General features: G+C 40.0%; 1 protein-coding gene across 1 annotated transcript; it reads left to right on the top strand.

The window, feature by feature from the left end:
* The first annotated feature begins 2,963 nt into the window (after nucleotides 1-2,963).
* On the top strand, nucleotides 2,964-14,655 carry LOC122924241 (pulmonary surfactant-associated protein A-like). Its single transcript, XM_044275170.1, has 5 exons — nucleotides 2,964-3,107; nucleotides 3,793-3,976; nucleotides 11,086-11,205; nucleotides 13,209-13,286; nucleotides 13,916-14,655. The coding sequence occupies exons 2-5, from the start codon at nucleotides 3,805-3,807 to the stop codon at nucleotides 14,290-14,292; spliced, it is 747 nt and encodes a 248-aa protein (XP_044131105.1). The 5' UTR covers nucleotides 2,964-3,107; nucleotides 3,793-3,804; the 3' UTR covers nucleotides 14,293-14,655.
* Nucleotides 14,656-16,875: the final 2,220 nt, after the last annotated feature.

Here is a 16,875-nt window from a genome sequence, read left to right as displayed (position 1 = left end):
CTTCTCCTGGTCCTCTTTGTGGCAGCAAACCCACACCCTAAGCAATACAATGTCCTCGTCATCATCAGCTTCTTCTTCTCCTAAGACTTTTCCTCCTCCTTATCCTCTGCTCCATCGTGAAACATTTATGTGGCTATGAAAAACTTTTCTCAACAAGAAATTAGCTTGTCTACAAGCTCCCATGGTGGAGAATGCGTGCCACTCCTTGTGATCGCTGCCATTCGGCAAGGTGTATGCCACAGTGGACACCTGGAGCAGCTGTTACAGGCATGGACAGTACATGTGTTTCATGGCCAACTGGATTAATGTTTTTTTATGATAGCCATGAGGCAGAACCCCAGGAACAAGCCTAGGTGCTTCTAACCCCCATGAGTGTTTGGTCTGGCTTCCATACCAAGCACTTATCCACCTCCTCCTCCATGGGAACCCTTCTGTCCCCAACAGCATCACTCCCTCTCCCACTCACCCTCCTTTCTATCACGTGTCAAGTCAAGTGTTGCTATGTGATGTTGGAGCTGATTGGCCTTGGCTACAGTGTCCACACAGACGAGCAGCAAAGTACATCAAGCAGCAAACAATCCACTGGCTGTCAACCCGCTGACTCCAACTGGACAAGGTGGTCAGCAACAATGGCTACAACATCGTGGCCACCCTGAACCTGAAAATAATAAATGTTCCATGCATTAGGCACATCATATTTCTAGTTATGCAACTTTTTTTTTTCAAAGTACACTGACTTGCACAAGGTGCTAGCAATGTCCAGGAGACTTTCCTCAAATTTCATCCATTCCTATGTGGCAGGAAAGCTCTCCAACACTTTATCTGACATGTTCTAATTCACATGCCCTGCCAGGCTGAGGCCAACCAGCAAACCAACACTCCTGCCTCAATGGCCAAGTTCAGGCTTACCTACACTCTGGCCTGCCTCCGGCACTTACCCTGTTCCCTGACCTCATGGATTTTTGGACATGCAGACTGGAACAGTGGTCTGAACTGACAGAGTATGCTCTCTTTCTTCCTTATCGCCCAGCCTCCAGTGTCATCCCAGGGAGCATGGTGACACCCAAATATACCAAGTTGTGAAATACATCACTTTTGTGAAAATATACCAAACCTGGATTGAGGAGGATTTTCACACTTCATGATGACGATGCCCTATCTTCCCACTGTTGATGTCTGCCTGCCCACCGTCCTGCCTATCACCATGTTGCCTGCCTACCATCATGTTTTGAATGGCTGATGTTGCCTCTATTATGCCACTGCCGCCATTATGCAACTGCTGCTGCCCGCCTACCATCATGTTCCATGTGACTGCTGCTGTGGTTGCCTCCATTATGTCACTGCCACCATCGTGACACTGCTGCTGCCTGCCTACTATCATATTCCATATGACTGCTGCTGCCTCCATAATGCTGAACCTGAACCAAACTGAGCCTCAACAGGTTCTCTCATATCTAATGAAAAGATATGTCTACTGTCAACAAGTTGGGTCAAATTTCTACCTTACAATTATCCTTCCTTCAAAAAATTCAAGGTCATTGGTATCAGATTGGTGGGGGTCCGACAGCCAACACCCCTGTAGATCAGCTGTTGATGAGCACTGCTTCTTCTTCATTACAATGCCTGTTGTCTCCGAAGTTTGCGGCACTGTTATAACAAGTACTAACTCCATTCATTTGAAAGGAACAAGTACTTGTAATAACACTACACCACCACTCCACAGGAAATAACATGTAGTGTAATAAACAGGAAGCAGCACTCACATGGAGTGCCTCTTTCTCTTCCAACAGCACCGATCTGATATTGATAATCTATCTTGAGAATATTGCTGCACAAATCCTTTAAGAATCCCCTTAAGGCCTTATAGACATGATGGCATTTTAAATCTGTGTGCTATTAACCTTTTTTGCAGATAGCACATAGACCCATTAATTTTTGGGGGCCATGGACATGTGTATTTTTTTCAGATCAGCGTGGCCATTCTGCAAATTATACAACTATTCTTGCTGACAAGAATAGTTGTTTACATTTTATCTGTTTGTAATTTATCTGTATTTTGCTGATCAAAATGCAGGCACAGTCATGTGCATGAGGTCTAATTCTAAGAAAAGATAAGTATACATGATGTTTAAAAAACTAGAAAGGAGTACGTTATCATTTACAGATAGCCTTCTTTCATATAATAGGTCTGTCAGTAACTATTTGAGATTTATTCATCTATTTTGCTTGAGCTTCCACTTAGTTTTCCAGTTTTCTACTTGACTCCAAAAGCATAGTGATATGTTAGTTAGCTATGAAAATTGCTCTGTGTGTAATATATGGAATTTAAATTTGTAAAAACTTCTTTGAGGACAGAGACTGATGTGAGTGATCTCTGTACGTGTTGAGTATGTTGACACTATATAAGAAACATATTATACTAAAATGTTAGTAATATAACTAGTAAATGTCAAGACTATTATTGGAAATTATTAAGTTGCAACCCTATTGTGTGACTGGCCACAAGCTGCCAAGCCACGCTCACCCACAGAAACCAATAGACACGTAGGTTTGTGGCAAACTCATGTGACCACTAGTGGCCACAGTTGGGCATTTTCCACCAGTGGCCACATGGGGATTGTCACACTGTGGGTCACACAATTGGTGTTATATGGTATGTTTTGGTAGGCTCTGTCAATACAAAGTATAAAAAAAATGTTTATGTGCACTTCTGCAGAAAATGCTAATATATGTTTTCTCTCTCCTAGGATTTAAATGTTACAGAATCTCTAGTTTAGAAATATCTAGTTCATGGAAATAATTGTCATTATAACACAGGGAAATATTGCACAGAACATTTGTTGGTGTTCTACTACTTCTAGTAGTAGTTCTAGTGACTACCAGATATTAGCAGGAATTTTTTAAGTAAACTCTTATTTTACAGAAAGATTGTAGAGTATATTGCTCAAGACACTTGTGGTTCAGTGTAACCATTGAAATTACTGATAATGCAGCAATAGAGTGTCGACAATGAGGTCCTTATTCCGTATAAAAAGGTGACATTCATTGCTATTCTTTATTCAAGGGGACAGCCATTACCATCTCATTGATCAATCAATTCCCAAAAGGTATGATATTTCCGTAAACCTATAAAAATATTGTATATATTTCATTATTGCATGATTCTAGACTTTTTGAATGAGGTAGATTAGGCCATGATTGCTGGGGAATACTTACACACACAACATCTTTACCAAGAAGAGTATTAATTGTTTTGTAAACAATAACAGTATGCGTGGTATTCGAGACATGTACAACACCAGCCTAGGTTCACACCAAATCTGGTTGTTAGGTTCAGTTGGATTGTCTGTAATGGCTTACTAAAAAGCATGTAACTTTTCATTATGCAGTAACATAGGCCTGTGTAATACAAATTGAGGTTACTTTCATATGTGTTCTAATGGTGAACAAAAGAGCAGAGTCCCCATTGCAAGAACATTATTGGAGTCAATTACTTGCAAGGAGCTCAGCATGGAATCCCACAATCCACTAGCAACAGTGGACATTCTTTAGCTTACTCTTTTGAAGGCAATCAAATGCTTTATCATTTTTATTACAAATTTCTCAAAACAACAAATTGCTCCCTTTGCATGTCATCCAATACAAAATATGAGTCTGCTTTTAAGGTGGAAATAGGCTGTGTTCATGACATATCTATCAGGAGAATTTCACAGCGTACATGCCAAAACATTGACCACACACATGTTGAAGCGATACATGTTCAATTTATACAAAATTACATTTACTTTGCAGGTAACCCAAAAAATGTGGCTCCGGCTATCAGTTGTGTTAATTGTCACACTTATCTCAGTGACATGTCATGCTCAGTCTTCTGATAAATGTATGGGAGCACCAGGGATTCCAGGCACACCAGGAAACAATGGTCTTCCAGGAAGAGATGGCAGGGATGGCATGAAAGGGGACGCAGGTGTACCTGGTAAGAATGAGCAGTTATATACGGTAGTTAGTGTTTTTAATAATTTGTACCAGTGCAGTCTCATGTTAGTTACCTACCATATATTTGGTTGTACCCTATCCATACACTTTTCAAAGGGAAGATCATACAGTATGACTCTTCTTATTGCACCATTCAACCTCCTCTTGCTGCGTACCCTAAATGCAGCAGTCAGGTTGATCTGTATGTCCATTCACTACACTAACTGCTTCTACTACGTCAGTCATTTCATTGGCTGCCTATCTTCTCCAGAATTCAATTTAGTGGAATATACTATCCCCTACAGTCCTGAAAAAGTCCAGTTTTCACGTCGGCCACTTGAGCACAGACAATAGTTTGTTATTTCCTGTTTTCTGCAGCTAACTATTTAGATTTGCTGTAGAGACTGGGACATAATCAGCTCATTGTTAATATGATAATTCCCTGCCATTCCCTTGTCCTTAGGGCATAGACTGTACTCGGCATCTGTAAACTGAATTTGCTGACACTTTTTTGGACAGGCAAATTACATTTATTCCTGTAATTCCCACAGACCCTATTTCGTATTCATCATTTACCTTTCATTTTCTATCTGCATCAACCAGGCCCATAATAATAACAAATAATATTGACACATATATTAGTCAGAAACATATAATTTATTGTCATTTTTTTTATATAATATCTAAAACATGCTTTCGCTTTTGTGGGAACAACATTTAAAAAAAATATTGGGAAAAATCATGTTTTATTGTTTCCATAGTCTGAGATAAAAAAAATTCTGTTTTTGGGCGATTACCTTGGGTAGTGTATGATTTTTCCGGGACGAGATGATGATTTTATTGGCACTATTTTGGGGTGCGTGTGACTTTTTGATCGCTTGCTATTACACTTTTTGTGATGTAAGGTGACAAAAATAGGTTTATTTAGCACAGTTTTTATTTTTTATTTTTTATGGTGTTCATCTGAGGGGTTAGGTAATGTGATATTTTTATAGAGCCGGTCGATATGAACACGGCAATACAAAATATGTATAATTTTTTTTATTTATGTAAGTTCCATATGCAGGATGGATCAACTTGCAGGATGACAGGCCGAACTAGATGGACAAATGTCTTTTTCGGCCTTATGTACTATGTTACTCTGTTACAATGCCAGCTTTTTTAAAACAAAAAAATGATGTTTTAGTGTCTCGATATTCTGAGCCATATTTTTTTTATTTTTTGGGCGATTTTCTCAGGTAGGGGCTCATTTTTTGTGGGATGAGGTGACGGTTAGATTGGTACTATTATGGTGGGCAAACGCATTTTTGATCTCTTGCTGTTGTACTTTTTGTGATGTAAAGGGACAAAAAAATGTTTATTTAGCACAGTTGAATTTTTTTATTTTTTACAGTGTTCATCTGAGGGGTTAGGTCATGTGATATGTTTATAGAGCTGGTCGATACGGGTGCGGTGATACCTAGTTTGTATACTTTTTTCCCCCTTATTTCTTACCAATTTTTTTAAACTTTATTTGGGAAAAATTTAGTTTTTGTTTATTTTTATTTTTTCAACTTTTTTTTTCACTTTCTTTTTTGTCCCACTTTGAGACTTGAACTTTTGGGGGTCTAATCCTTTACAATGCATTCCAATTCTTCTGTATTGGAATGCATTGGCTGTATGAGTAATACTGTGTGTATTACTCATACAGCTTCCGGCCTGTGAGATCCAGGGGGCTGGAACTTACAGGCTCTTCACCGGAAGGCAGCACGATGCCTCAGGAAGGCATCGCGCTGCCTTCCATGCCATCGGGTCCCCCCTACAGCCCCATGGGGACCCGATGGCACCACCGCTGCTGCCGCCGCACCAGGTAAAAGTTAAAAACCTCAGGTCTGAATTGACCTGCGGTTTGCGGCGATCGCCGACACGGGTGGGTCATGGGACCCCCCGGCGCATTGAGCCAAGGTGCCTGCTCAATGATTTGAGCAGGCATCGGGTTCCGATCACCGCCCGCCGGGCAGCGTTGATCGGAGCTATACATGACGTACAGGTACGTCATGGGTCCCTAAGGGGTTACAGGGTATGCTCACCAATACAGATAAGTGAAGTTAAGAAAGACTTAATTTGGTTGCTTCATCAAATTTCACAAAGAAATTCACTTTTTTACTAAGTACTTTGTCCTGAAGGTATTTCTTTGGATGTAGTGGGTGCAATGACAGGGAACGGAAATTGCACCATTCCCCCTCAGGTGCCACATTCATTGCGGCATCTGTGGTTAACATTATGGCCTTTTATGGGTTGATCCGAAAAAAAAGCACCTCCTTTGTGGCTGTGTTCTCCCTCTTTAGGACTGGCACCCCATTGGTAAAGAGCATAATTGTCACAGTGCGGTTCACTGTGACAGTTGTGGCCATGAGGGCTGGCTGCATGCTCTCTCACATACTGGCTCCAGGCTGATTCCTGTGTATGCTAGTTGCTTGGGGCTGCATGCTGGATGCAGTGTTGTGTGTGAACTGTTGTCTGTGTTGGTGTTTTCCCACGTCCATATCTCTGTGGCTCCTGTAACTGGTGCTGTGCAGGCTGGCTGCATGTACCTTGTGTACTGGCTGTGGGTGTTCCATGTATGCTGGCTCTGTGATGCATGCTGGCTGCGGCTTTGAGTGTGAACAGGGTCTGAGTATGGATGCAGTGTGCGGTTCTGTCACATCTTGTTGTGTAGGCTGGCTGCCTGTTACCTCGTACTGACTACAGTTTAACCTGCGTATGGTGGTTGTTATTTAGGCGTGCTGGCTGCAGCATTTTGTGACTGTGTGAACTGACACATATTGTTGTTCTTTGGTTCTTGTTACTCCTGGTTCTGGTGGGGTTAACTTTTCCTGATCTGCTCCTGGGTGTGGCTTAGCAGGTGCCTTCATTATTGCAGCTATTTCTTTCTGTAAGTTGTGGGGCTTGGGGTCAGTTCTATCTTGTGCCTTGCTGGGTGTAGCTCCTTCCTGCTGACCCAGAAGGTTTTGCCATATGCCCTTCTGTTGTTGCATCCTTGTCCATGCCTTGCCTTATCTTCTGTACCTGTTCTGTGTCTTGATCCTATGTGTTCCTTGTTTAGCTTGGCAATGCCCAACTGCTTCTGATCCAGTCTGTTTCTTGTATAGCCTGGCAGTGTTCAATTGCTTCTGATAGCATGGCAGTGCTCTACTGTGTCTGATCCAGTCTGTTTCATGTATAGCCTGGCAGTGTTCAATTGCTTCTGATAGCATGGCAGTGCTCTACTGTGTCTGATCCAGTCTGTTTCATGTATAGCCTGGCAGTGTTCAATTGCTTCTGATAGCATGGCAGTGCTCTACTGTGTCTGATCCAGTCTGTTTCATTTATAGCCTGGCAGTGTTCAATTGCTTCTGATAGCATGGCAGTGCTCTATTGTGTCTGATCCAGTCTGTTTCATAGCCTGGCAGTGTTCAATTGCTTCTGATAGCATGGCAGTGCTCTGTGTCTGATCCAGTCTGTTTCATGTATAGCCTGGCATTGTTTCACTGCTTATGATCCTGTCTGTTCTATTTCTAGTCTGGCAGTGCCTAACTGCTTTTGATCCTGTATGTTTCATGTATACCCTGGCTGTGCTTTCTGCTGAGAAGGCTCCTGGGTTCTCCGGAGGGAGGACATCTAGTCTGTGCACAGCTCTACCGATGACTGACATGCTTACATTAAGAAACATAGAATGTGTTGTCAGATGAAAACCATTTGGCCCTTCTAGTCTGCCCAATATACTGAATACTATGAATAGCCCCTGGCCCTATTTTATATGAAGGATGGCCTTATGCCTATCCCATGCATGCTTAAACTCCTCCACTGTATTTGCAGCTACCACTTCTGCAGGAAGGCTATTCCATGCATCCACTACTCTCTCAGTAAAGTAATACTTCCTGATATTACTTTTAAACCTGTGCCCTTCTAATTTAAAACTATGTCCTCTTGTAGCAGTTTTTCTTCTTTTAAATAGTCTCTCCTCTTTTACCTTGTTGATTCCCTTCATGTATTTAAAAGTTTCTATCATATCCCCTCTGTCTCATCTTTCTTCCAAGCTATACATGTTAAGGTCCTTTAATCTTTCCTGGTAAGTTTTATCCTGCAATCCATGTACTAGTTTAGTAGCAATATGGGTCCCAGAACAAATCCCTGAGGTACCCCACTGGTAACAAGACCATGGTCTGAATATACTCCATTGACTACAACCCTCTGTTGTCTGTCCCTCAGCCACTGCCTAATCCATTCAATAATATGGGAGTCTAAGCACAAAGACTACAATTTATTGATAAGCCTTCTATGTGGGACAGTATCAAAAGCCTTACTAAAGTCTAGATAAGCGGTGTCTACTGCACCTCTGCCATCTATTATTTTAGTCACCCAATGAAAAATATCTATAAGATTAGTTTGACATGATCTCCCTGAAGTAAACCCATGCTGTTTTTCATCTTTCAATCCACAGGATTTTAGATGTTCCACAATCCTCTCCTTAAGTATGGTTTTCATTAATTTCCCCACTATTGATGTCAGGCTTACTGGCCTATAGTTGCCCGATTCCTCTCTACTACCTTTCTTGTGAATGGACATTTGCTAATTTCCAATCTTCTGGGACGACTCCTGTTACTAGTGATTGGTTAAATAAATCTGTTAATGGTTTTGCTAGTACACCACTAAGCTCTTTTAACAGCTTTGGGTGCATCCCATCAGGCCCCTGTGACTTATTTGTATACATTTTAGACAGCTGACTTCTGCATGGGGTCCAGGCCTCCTGTCTTGCTAGTGCACTGGGTTCAGTGGTATCACTATTATCCTTGCTAGATGTTGTTGTGTTACTGTCATGTTCATTTATTACATGTGTGAAAAAGTACTCAGTTGGTTTCCTCGTCGGTAATCTGCCTGTGTCCAGAGGTTTGCCTGTCATTCGGAACATGACAATATTGAGATTAAGCCTTTGCGTATACAGTATCTCACAAAAATGAGTACACCCATCACATTTTTGGAAATATTTTTCTACATCATTTCATTGGACAACACTGAAGATATGACACTTTGATACAATGTAAAGTAGTTAGTGTCCAGCTTGTATAACAGTGTAAATTTGGTGTGCCCTCAAAATAACTCAACACAGCCATTAATGTATAAACTGCTGGCAACAAAAGTAAGTACACCTTTAAATGAAAATGGCCAAATTGTGCCCAAAAGTGTCAGTACTTTGTGTGACCACCATTATTATTTTCCAGCACTGCCTTGGCATGGAGTTCACTAGTGTTTCACAGGTTGCCACTGAATTGCTCTTCCACTTAGACCTTGTGCTTCTCTACCTACTGTTTTTGGATGCTCTACAGATGCTCAATAGAGTTTAGGTCTGGAGACATGCTTGGCCAGGCCAGCACCTTTACCCTCATTCATTTTTTGGCAAAGCAGCAGTCGTCTTGGAGGTTTGTTTGAGGTCATTACCATGTTGGAATACTGACCTGCAGCCCAGTTTCTGAAGGGAGGGGATCATGCTATGCTTCATTATGTCACAGTACATTTTGGCATTCATGGTTCCCTTAGTGAACTGTAGCTCCGCACAGCTGGCAGTACTCATGCAGACCCAAACTATGACACTCTCACCATGCTTTACTGTAGGAAAGACACACTTGTGTTTTTACTCCTCACTTGGATGCCGCCACACACGCGTGACACCATCTGAACCAAATAAGTTTACCTTGGTCTCATTAGACCATAGAACATGGTTCCAGTAATCCATGTCCTTAGTTTGCCTGTCTTCAACAATCTGTATGCAGGCTCTCTTGTGTATCATCTTTAGAAGAGGCATCTGTCACGGCGGACGTGCACTCAGTATAACAGATAACGAACCAACCAGGCTCTGGACGAGAGACAGGGGAAGGGTCACCTCCTAGCTAATCCCTGACCTCTTTCCCTGCACTGCTCAGCCCACATGCAGACCTTGAAGGTAGGTGTGATGTGTCCTCCAGCCTGGGCTGAAAAAACCCTGAATTCCCTGAGATGGTGAAGTGGGAAAATAGGAGCAGCCTGCTCGCACAGAACCTGGATGGGATAGATGACACAAACAACCAAACACTTATCTTTAAGAGCAGGAACTGACAGCCAACCTTCCCTCCAAGCTTCCCAGTCCACAATGATGAGTATAATCCGCTCAGAGCACTTAGCTGGAGGCCATTTAAACGAATGACTCCACCCAGTGCACCTGATGAGAGGCGGATCCAGCACGGCACCAAAACAAATACTAAACTCGTGCTGCTATCCTGGCCGACCTCCGCACATCGTCAAAGTGGGGCATGACAGCATCCTTCTGGGACCTTCTGGGAAATTTCATGGGGTGTAAGATCTGAGCATTTAAAGGCTGATCCCCTACCCCTTTAACCTCTGCAGCAATGCTGGCAGCATTCATAAGTCTATTTTGAAAAGACAACCTCTTGATATGACGCTGAGCATGTGCGCTCAACTTCTTTGGTCGACCATGGCGAGGCCTGTTCTGAATGGAATATTGTTAAACTGCTGTATGTTCTTGGCCACCGTGCAGAGGCGCCGCTTCAGGGTGTTGTCAACCTTCTTATGGCCTAGGCAATCTTTATGTAGAGCAACAATTCTTTTTTTCAGATCCTTAGAGAGTTCTATTCCATGAGGTGCCATATTGAACTTCCAGTGAACAGTATAAGAGTGTAAGAGCTATAACACCAAATATAACACCCTGCTACCCATTCACACCTGAGACCTTATAACACTAACGAGTCACATGAAACGGGAAGGGTAAATAGCTAATTGGGCACAATTTCACTGAGGGGTGTACTCACTTTTGTTGCCAGCGGTTTAGACATTAATAGCTGTGTGTTGAGATCTTTTGAGGGCACACCAAGTTATACAAGCCATACACTGACTACTTTACATTGTATCAAAGTGTCATACCTTCAGTGTTGTCCCAGGAAAAGATATAATAAAATATTTACAAAAATGTTAGGGTGTACCTACTTTTGTGAGGTTATATATATTATATAATTTTGTTTTATTTTTTTCTGGTTGCCAGATATTTTCAGAAATCATTATATTTTTTAGAAGATTAAAGTATTTACTATTGCATTTCAGGGCCAATGGGTCCACCAGGAGGAAACCCCGGACTACCAGGTAGAGATGGGCTTACTGGAGCACCAGGAGCACCAGGTGTACAAGGGTTAAAGGGTGAGAAGGGGAACATTGGACCTGCAGGTAAATGAATATGTGCATTTTCTTTTTGTTAGGAAAAACACAAACCTCTGTTTTGAACATTCCTGTACATTCAAGCAATGTTGAATATGCATTATTTAATGTTTGTTTCTATTATTGTTGTGTTATATGCTTTCCAATCAGAACTAATAATGCATTCTAAATTTGGAAATTCTTCTTCTGGTAGCTTTTACATTTTCTGGAGAAGCCAGTAAACACCAGCATGCTTAAATGTAATTGGACGAAGACTTCAGATAACCGCACACATAGGAGGAGATTAATCAAACTTGTGCAAAGGAATACTGGCTTAGAAACCAATCAGATTCCTCCTTTCATTTTCCAAAGGAGCTTTGAATAATAAAAATTGGAATCTCATTGCTAGTGATTTTCCTAAATCTCCTCCATAGTACTTATTGACCAAACTGAACTTACTGAACTTTGCGAGCTCGGGTACCTGGACCTTTTTTACTGAAGTTCGGTGTTCGGGTGATTTAATTATTTTCCATAATAACAGGGTTATAATGGAAAATAATACCAATCTTAAGACAGAATGCTAAATAAAATGTCCATTGAGGGGTTAAAAATAAATAAAAAAAACTCACCTCATCCACTTGATCGTGCATCCCTTCTATCTTCATTCAGCAGGACCTGCAATGACGTCATACAGGTCCTGAAGAATGAAGAGGATAACGGCTGCGATCAAGTGGATGAGGTCAGTTTTTTTTAAAATTATCTTTAACCCCTCAATGGCCTTTTTATTTAGCATTCTGTCTTAAGAATGCTATTATTTTTTGTTATAACCAGGTTGTTACGGAAAATAATAAAGTGAAGTTCGGGTGCCCATTGACTTTAATAGGGTCTGTGTTCGGGGTCCAGTTTGGGATCCGAACCCGAACATTGACCTGAAGTTCGGCTGAACCCAGTGAACCCAAACTTCCACAGGTTCGCTTATGCCTACTTATGATACTAGTGAAAGTTAGGTACTTCAAGTACAAATATTCCTACCACACAATTCAACTACTACGTGAGTGTGTTTACATTTTTGGATTTTTCATTACTTCTGTAATGAATGCTAATGCATTTAAAGCTGACAACTGAAACAAATGTAATGAGCTATAGATATGGAATAAATATTATATAATTATTCCTAATTGATCAAATGAATAGCTCCTGAAATTCTAATATAAAGATGCAGCTGAGCTAAACTTGATGGTTAATTTGTTAAGTAAAAAATGTCAAGAAAAATATTTTGTAACTAACTTTTCAGTGGATTTAAATGGCCTTTGTCATGAGATAACCAAGATAACACTGTGCCATGTCTTATCAGAGTCAATTTTAGCTTGACTACATCTGTACGTGAGAGTAAAGACTATGGCTGTCATTTATTAAGACCGACGTCACCTGTGCTGGCAGTGGATGCGTCAAAGTTATGTAGAGGTGCCGGCCTGAACATAATTTTGGTGTCTGCAGCGTCGGTCTGGACCATTAGACCATTTTCTACAAGCATAGAAAACAAGCATAGAAAATCAGGAATGAGATCTGGTGTGAGCAGGGAAAAGTCACAGATTGTGACTCAAAAAACCTTTGCTCTGCAATCTGCACCAGAAATACTCCTAATATAGTCGTATTTCTGGATAGTAGATGAACCCCTAATCTTTTATTGGTTCAATACATCTTACTTGAGGAATGAAGCAGCTAGTAATATATTTAACATGTCCTACCATTTTGTTTCTACAGCTCCTAAGAGTCTCCATGATAACAGATAGCAAACATTGTACAGTCTCAGAATTATAGTATAGTACCTTTTCTTTACTACTTGTTAACCTATCAAGTTTACATTAGCAGATGATAGAGGACAAATTGTCCTTTGAAGATGCATTGTCTACAAAGGAGTTGTAGAAAAAAATATATATATTTCAATTAAGACCTAATGATAAATTATTTTATACTTTCATTTAAAAGGCATTCATCATACAGTAAATCATTTGTTTTTATGATTTTTTAAGGTACTCCTGCATCACTGGATAATGAACTGCAGCTCCAGTTAGCTAATATGAACAAGCGCATAAGGAAACTTGAAGGAGGTGGGTATATACACTCAAAAAGGTAAACAAAAAAGATAGATATATAGACTGGTTTTGATGGATAGTCTTTTTCAAGTGCAAGAACTGCATGCAGACACTTGTTGAATAGCTCGGCACAGAGAACTATCTCTGTAACAAGCTGCCACTCTCTGAATCTCTGTAACAATCTGCCACTAATTGTAAGCATCCAATACACAGTAAAAAGGTGCATTAAAAGCGGCCTTTACCTACTAGGCCCATTTGGGATTGCATAGTATATATACCTCTAATCTATTTATCCTTACTATTTAATTTTCATTTCAATAGCTTTATCTACTGTCATGGCACACTGCAGGAATCCACTAAGAGTGAAGGGGGCACAGTGCTCTTGACCATTCCCTGCACAGGGAACTACAGCACAACCTCATTCCCCTTAATGGCATTTGTTGCATTGTGCACGAGAACTACCGAAGGGAAAGCTGTTCATTTGGATTGGAATATTATATTATGAAATAGGCGAAGAAATACTATCATATTGGTCCTATTGACTAACCTAGCTTTGCTATATTATACATTTGTAAAACAATTACCAATACTGAACTAGTAGAAAAAGTAATTAAGAGGATCTTGTTACTTGTCTTGTATTTTAGTTTTGTTCTTGGATGGAAAAATCCAACATGTAAAGGATAAAATACTTGCAACAAATGGCAAAGAAGTAGACTTTAAAACTTCCAAGGCAATTTGTGAAAATGTTGGTGGTAGTATTGCTACACCCATGAATGAAGCTGAAAATAGTGCCATATTAACAATTTTAAAGCAGTATAACAGATATGCTTACTTGGGAATCATTGAAGGACCAACCTCTGGAGACTTTCATTACTTGGATGGGCATCAAGTAAACTACACCAACTGGAGAAGAAGTGAGCCTGGTGGGAAAGGGAAAGAAAACTGTATTGAAATGTACACAGATGGCACATGGAATGATAAGGCTTGTAATCAATATCGGCTTTGTGTTTGTGAGTTTTAAACCTACCTTAAATAACCATTTTAATTATCCCCCAAAAATTTACAATTAATTCTCAAATGAAACATACAGCTTCCATTATATTTTAAAATAATTGAACAAATGTGAAATTATACACATTATTTTATATGTTCAGTATTTTGCTTCTCACAAATTAAACTACATGCTACAAATATATGCTATAGAGGTATGCGTAAAGTAATAGTCTAAAGTCTGGACATACCTAAATGAATGTTGGTTTCTCTTGATCCAAGTAGAACAAGCAAGCTGGCACTCAGAGTCTTTAGTTGTTTCACAAGCCTTTCTAAAATGTGCATACATCTCTCTTGATTCAGAGACATTTTAAATAAAAGCTTTCATTGTAAATGGGTTGTCCTCTATTTTTTATACTTATGACCTATCCTCAGGATAGATCATCAATATTAGATTGGCTGATCAGCTGTTTGAAGAGAAAGCAGAGATTGTATGAGTTCTGCCTTCTCTGCATTATTTACATGCTTGCTGTCACAACCACAGCAGTGAAAAGGCATAATTACAAGAAGCCATCCCATTCACTTCAATGGGACGGCTCCTTCTTATGCAAATGAATAGTGGACAATATAGGGGTTATGTCACAAAACAAATTCTATATTTGTAAAACCAGCACCTGGATATGAATACTTTTGCTTTGCAAAAATAGCAATCTAAGTGTACAATACAAGTTTTACAATCCAGAGGTTAGTGTTTTAAATCTCTCAGTGAAAACACCAGAAATAGTAGGCTGAACTACTTTACAGATCATTTCCAAACAGTTTCTGAGAGTTTTTTCTTTTGAGAAATATAAGTGTAGAACATGTGTTTTTCAATTTAGAGGGTAGCATTTTAAATCTCAGTAAAAACACTAGAAATAGTATTCTTAAATTTGGAACAGGACATCTCCAAATAGTTCAAGTGTTCGTGTGGTTTTCAAAAATAGAAATATAAGTGTAAAACACATGTTTTACAATCCAGAGGGTAGCGCTTTAAATCTCTGAGTGAAAATACTGGCAATAGTAGGCCAAAATAATATTTTACAGGGCATCTCCAGATAGTTCAACTGTTGTGTGGGAAGGGTTTTTTGGAAAAGGATTCTTTAAACAGCAAACTTAACTGTAGAAATGAGTGTCAGACAGCTGCTCCCAAGGCCAATAAGATTATGTTGTGCATCAAAAGGGGCATAGATGCATGTGATAAGAACATAGTCCTGTCACTTTACAAACCATTAGTCAGACCACACATGGTGTTTTGTGTATACTTCTGGGCTCCTGTGAACAAGACAGACATAGCAAAGCTGGAGAGGGTTCAGAGCAGGGCAACTAAAGTAATAACTGGAATGGGTGGACTACAGTACCCAGTAGAGATCAGTAAATCAGTTGAGATTCGTTTTGGGTCCAGTCGCCAATTTTTTGAAAATATTACATTTTGAAAGTTTAGTTCAGGCTGAACCAAAGTTGCTCCAATTGCCCTAAAAAATGGTATATAACCCCTTCTAGCCTACTAGGACTTTTTAGGAAAAGATTTTTTAGCAAAACTTGTTATCTCTTTCCGTTTAGTATTTTATGAATCCCCTCTCCTCCCCAAGCTCTGGTACACAATGACAGCAATAGTAAATAATGACTAAGAGACTCTGACATACATAGTTATGGGTAAACGCACAGTTATCGGCATTCACATACAGCGTGTTTAAAAACAAACCCGTTAGCATATGTGTTATGCTTTTTCATAGTCCAGAACTTCCAAAAATTGTCCCTTATCAGGGGCAGATGATGTTCAAACACACACAGTGTTATGGAATAAAAAAAAAAGTGGTTTGGGGACTAGTGATGAGTGGCAGGGAAAATATTTGAATTAGCGAATATTCGTCATAAATTTGTAAATTCGAGATTCATTAATCGTCAATGTAATATGCGCGTATTGCACGTGCAATACAGGCGTGGGTCACTTTTGCTACATTTTTCAAGCTGCTAGGAGTTTCCTGAGACTGGAGAAAATGGTTGGCACGGAAGAACATCACAATAGCTTTATATGCAGCTAGAGTGCTCCAATATATTTGTGATTGCACAAATCAGCAATTAATGATGCACATATTTTGGTGCAATACGTGCAAGTCTGACTACATATTACTGATTGGTGTACTAAGTATTGTTGTAAACTTGTGACATCACAGCACTATGTCTGTAGCATGTATGTATGGAAAGCAGAACCGATCACACTACTTAACACCCTGGACTGGAACCTATCCGCTATACTATATCACGATCTAACCTACACTGACTATCTCCCACTAACTATATGTAACATATATATATATATATATATATATATATATCTAAGCTAAGTAACTATCTATTGTAATGACACAGCAAAGCACAGAGCATAGCAATGACACTGCTGTCTATCTCAGAACTGCAGAAAATGGCTGCTGGGGAGGTTCTTATATAGTAAGGGGGTAGGCAACTTTCATATTGGTTGCTATGGATGTTGCTAAGCTCAGACAATCAGACAAAGACATTGCAGCCTTCTCATTGGCCCACAAGCAAGAAACAGGGAGGAATCATGGGTTCAGAT

The sequence above is a fragment of the Bufo gargarizans genome, unplaced genomic scaffold, assembly GCF_014858855.1.
Source record: "Bufo gargarizans isolate SCDJY-AF-19 unplaced genomic scaffold, ASM1485885v1 original_scaffold_926_pilon, whole genome shotgun sequence".
Lineage (NCBI taxonomy): Eukaryota > Metazoa > Chordata > Amphibia > Anura > Bufonidae > Bufo > Bufo gargarizans.
This window is presented reverse-complemented; position numbering and strand designations above follow the sequence as displayed.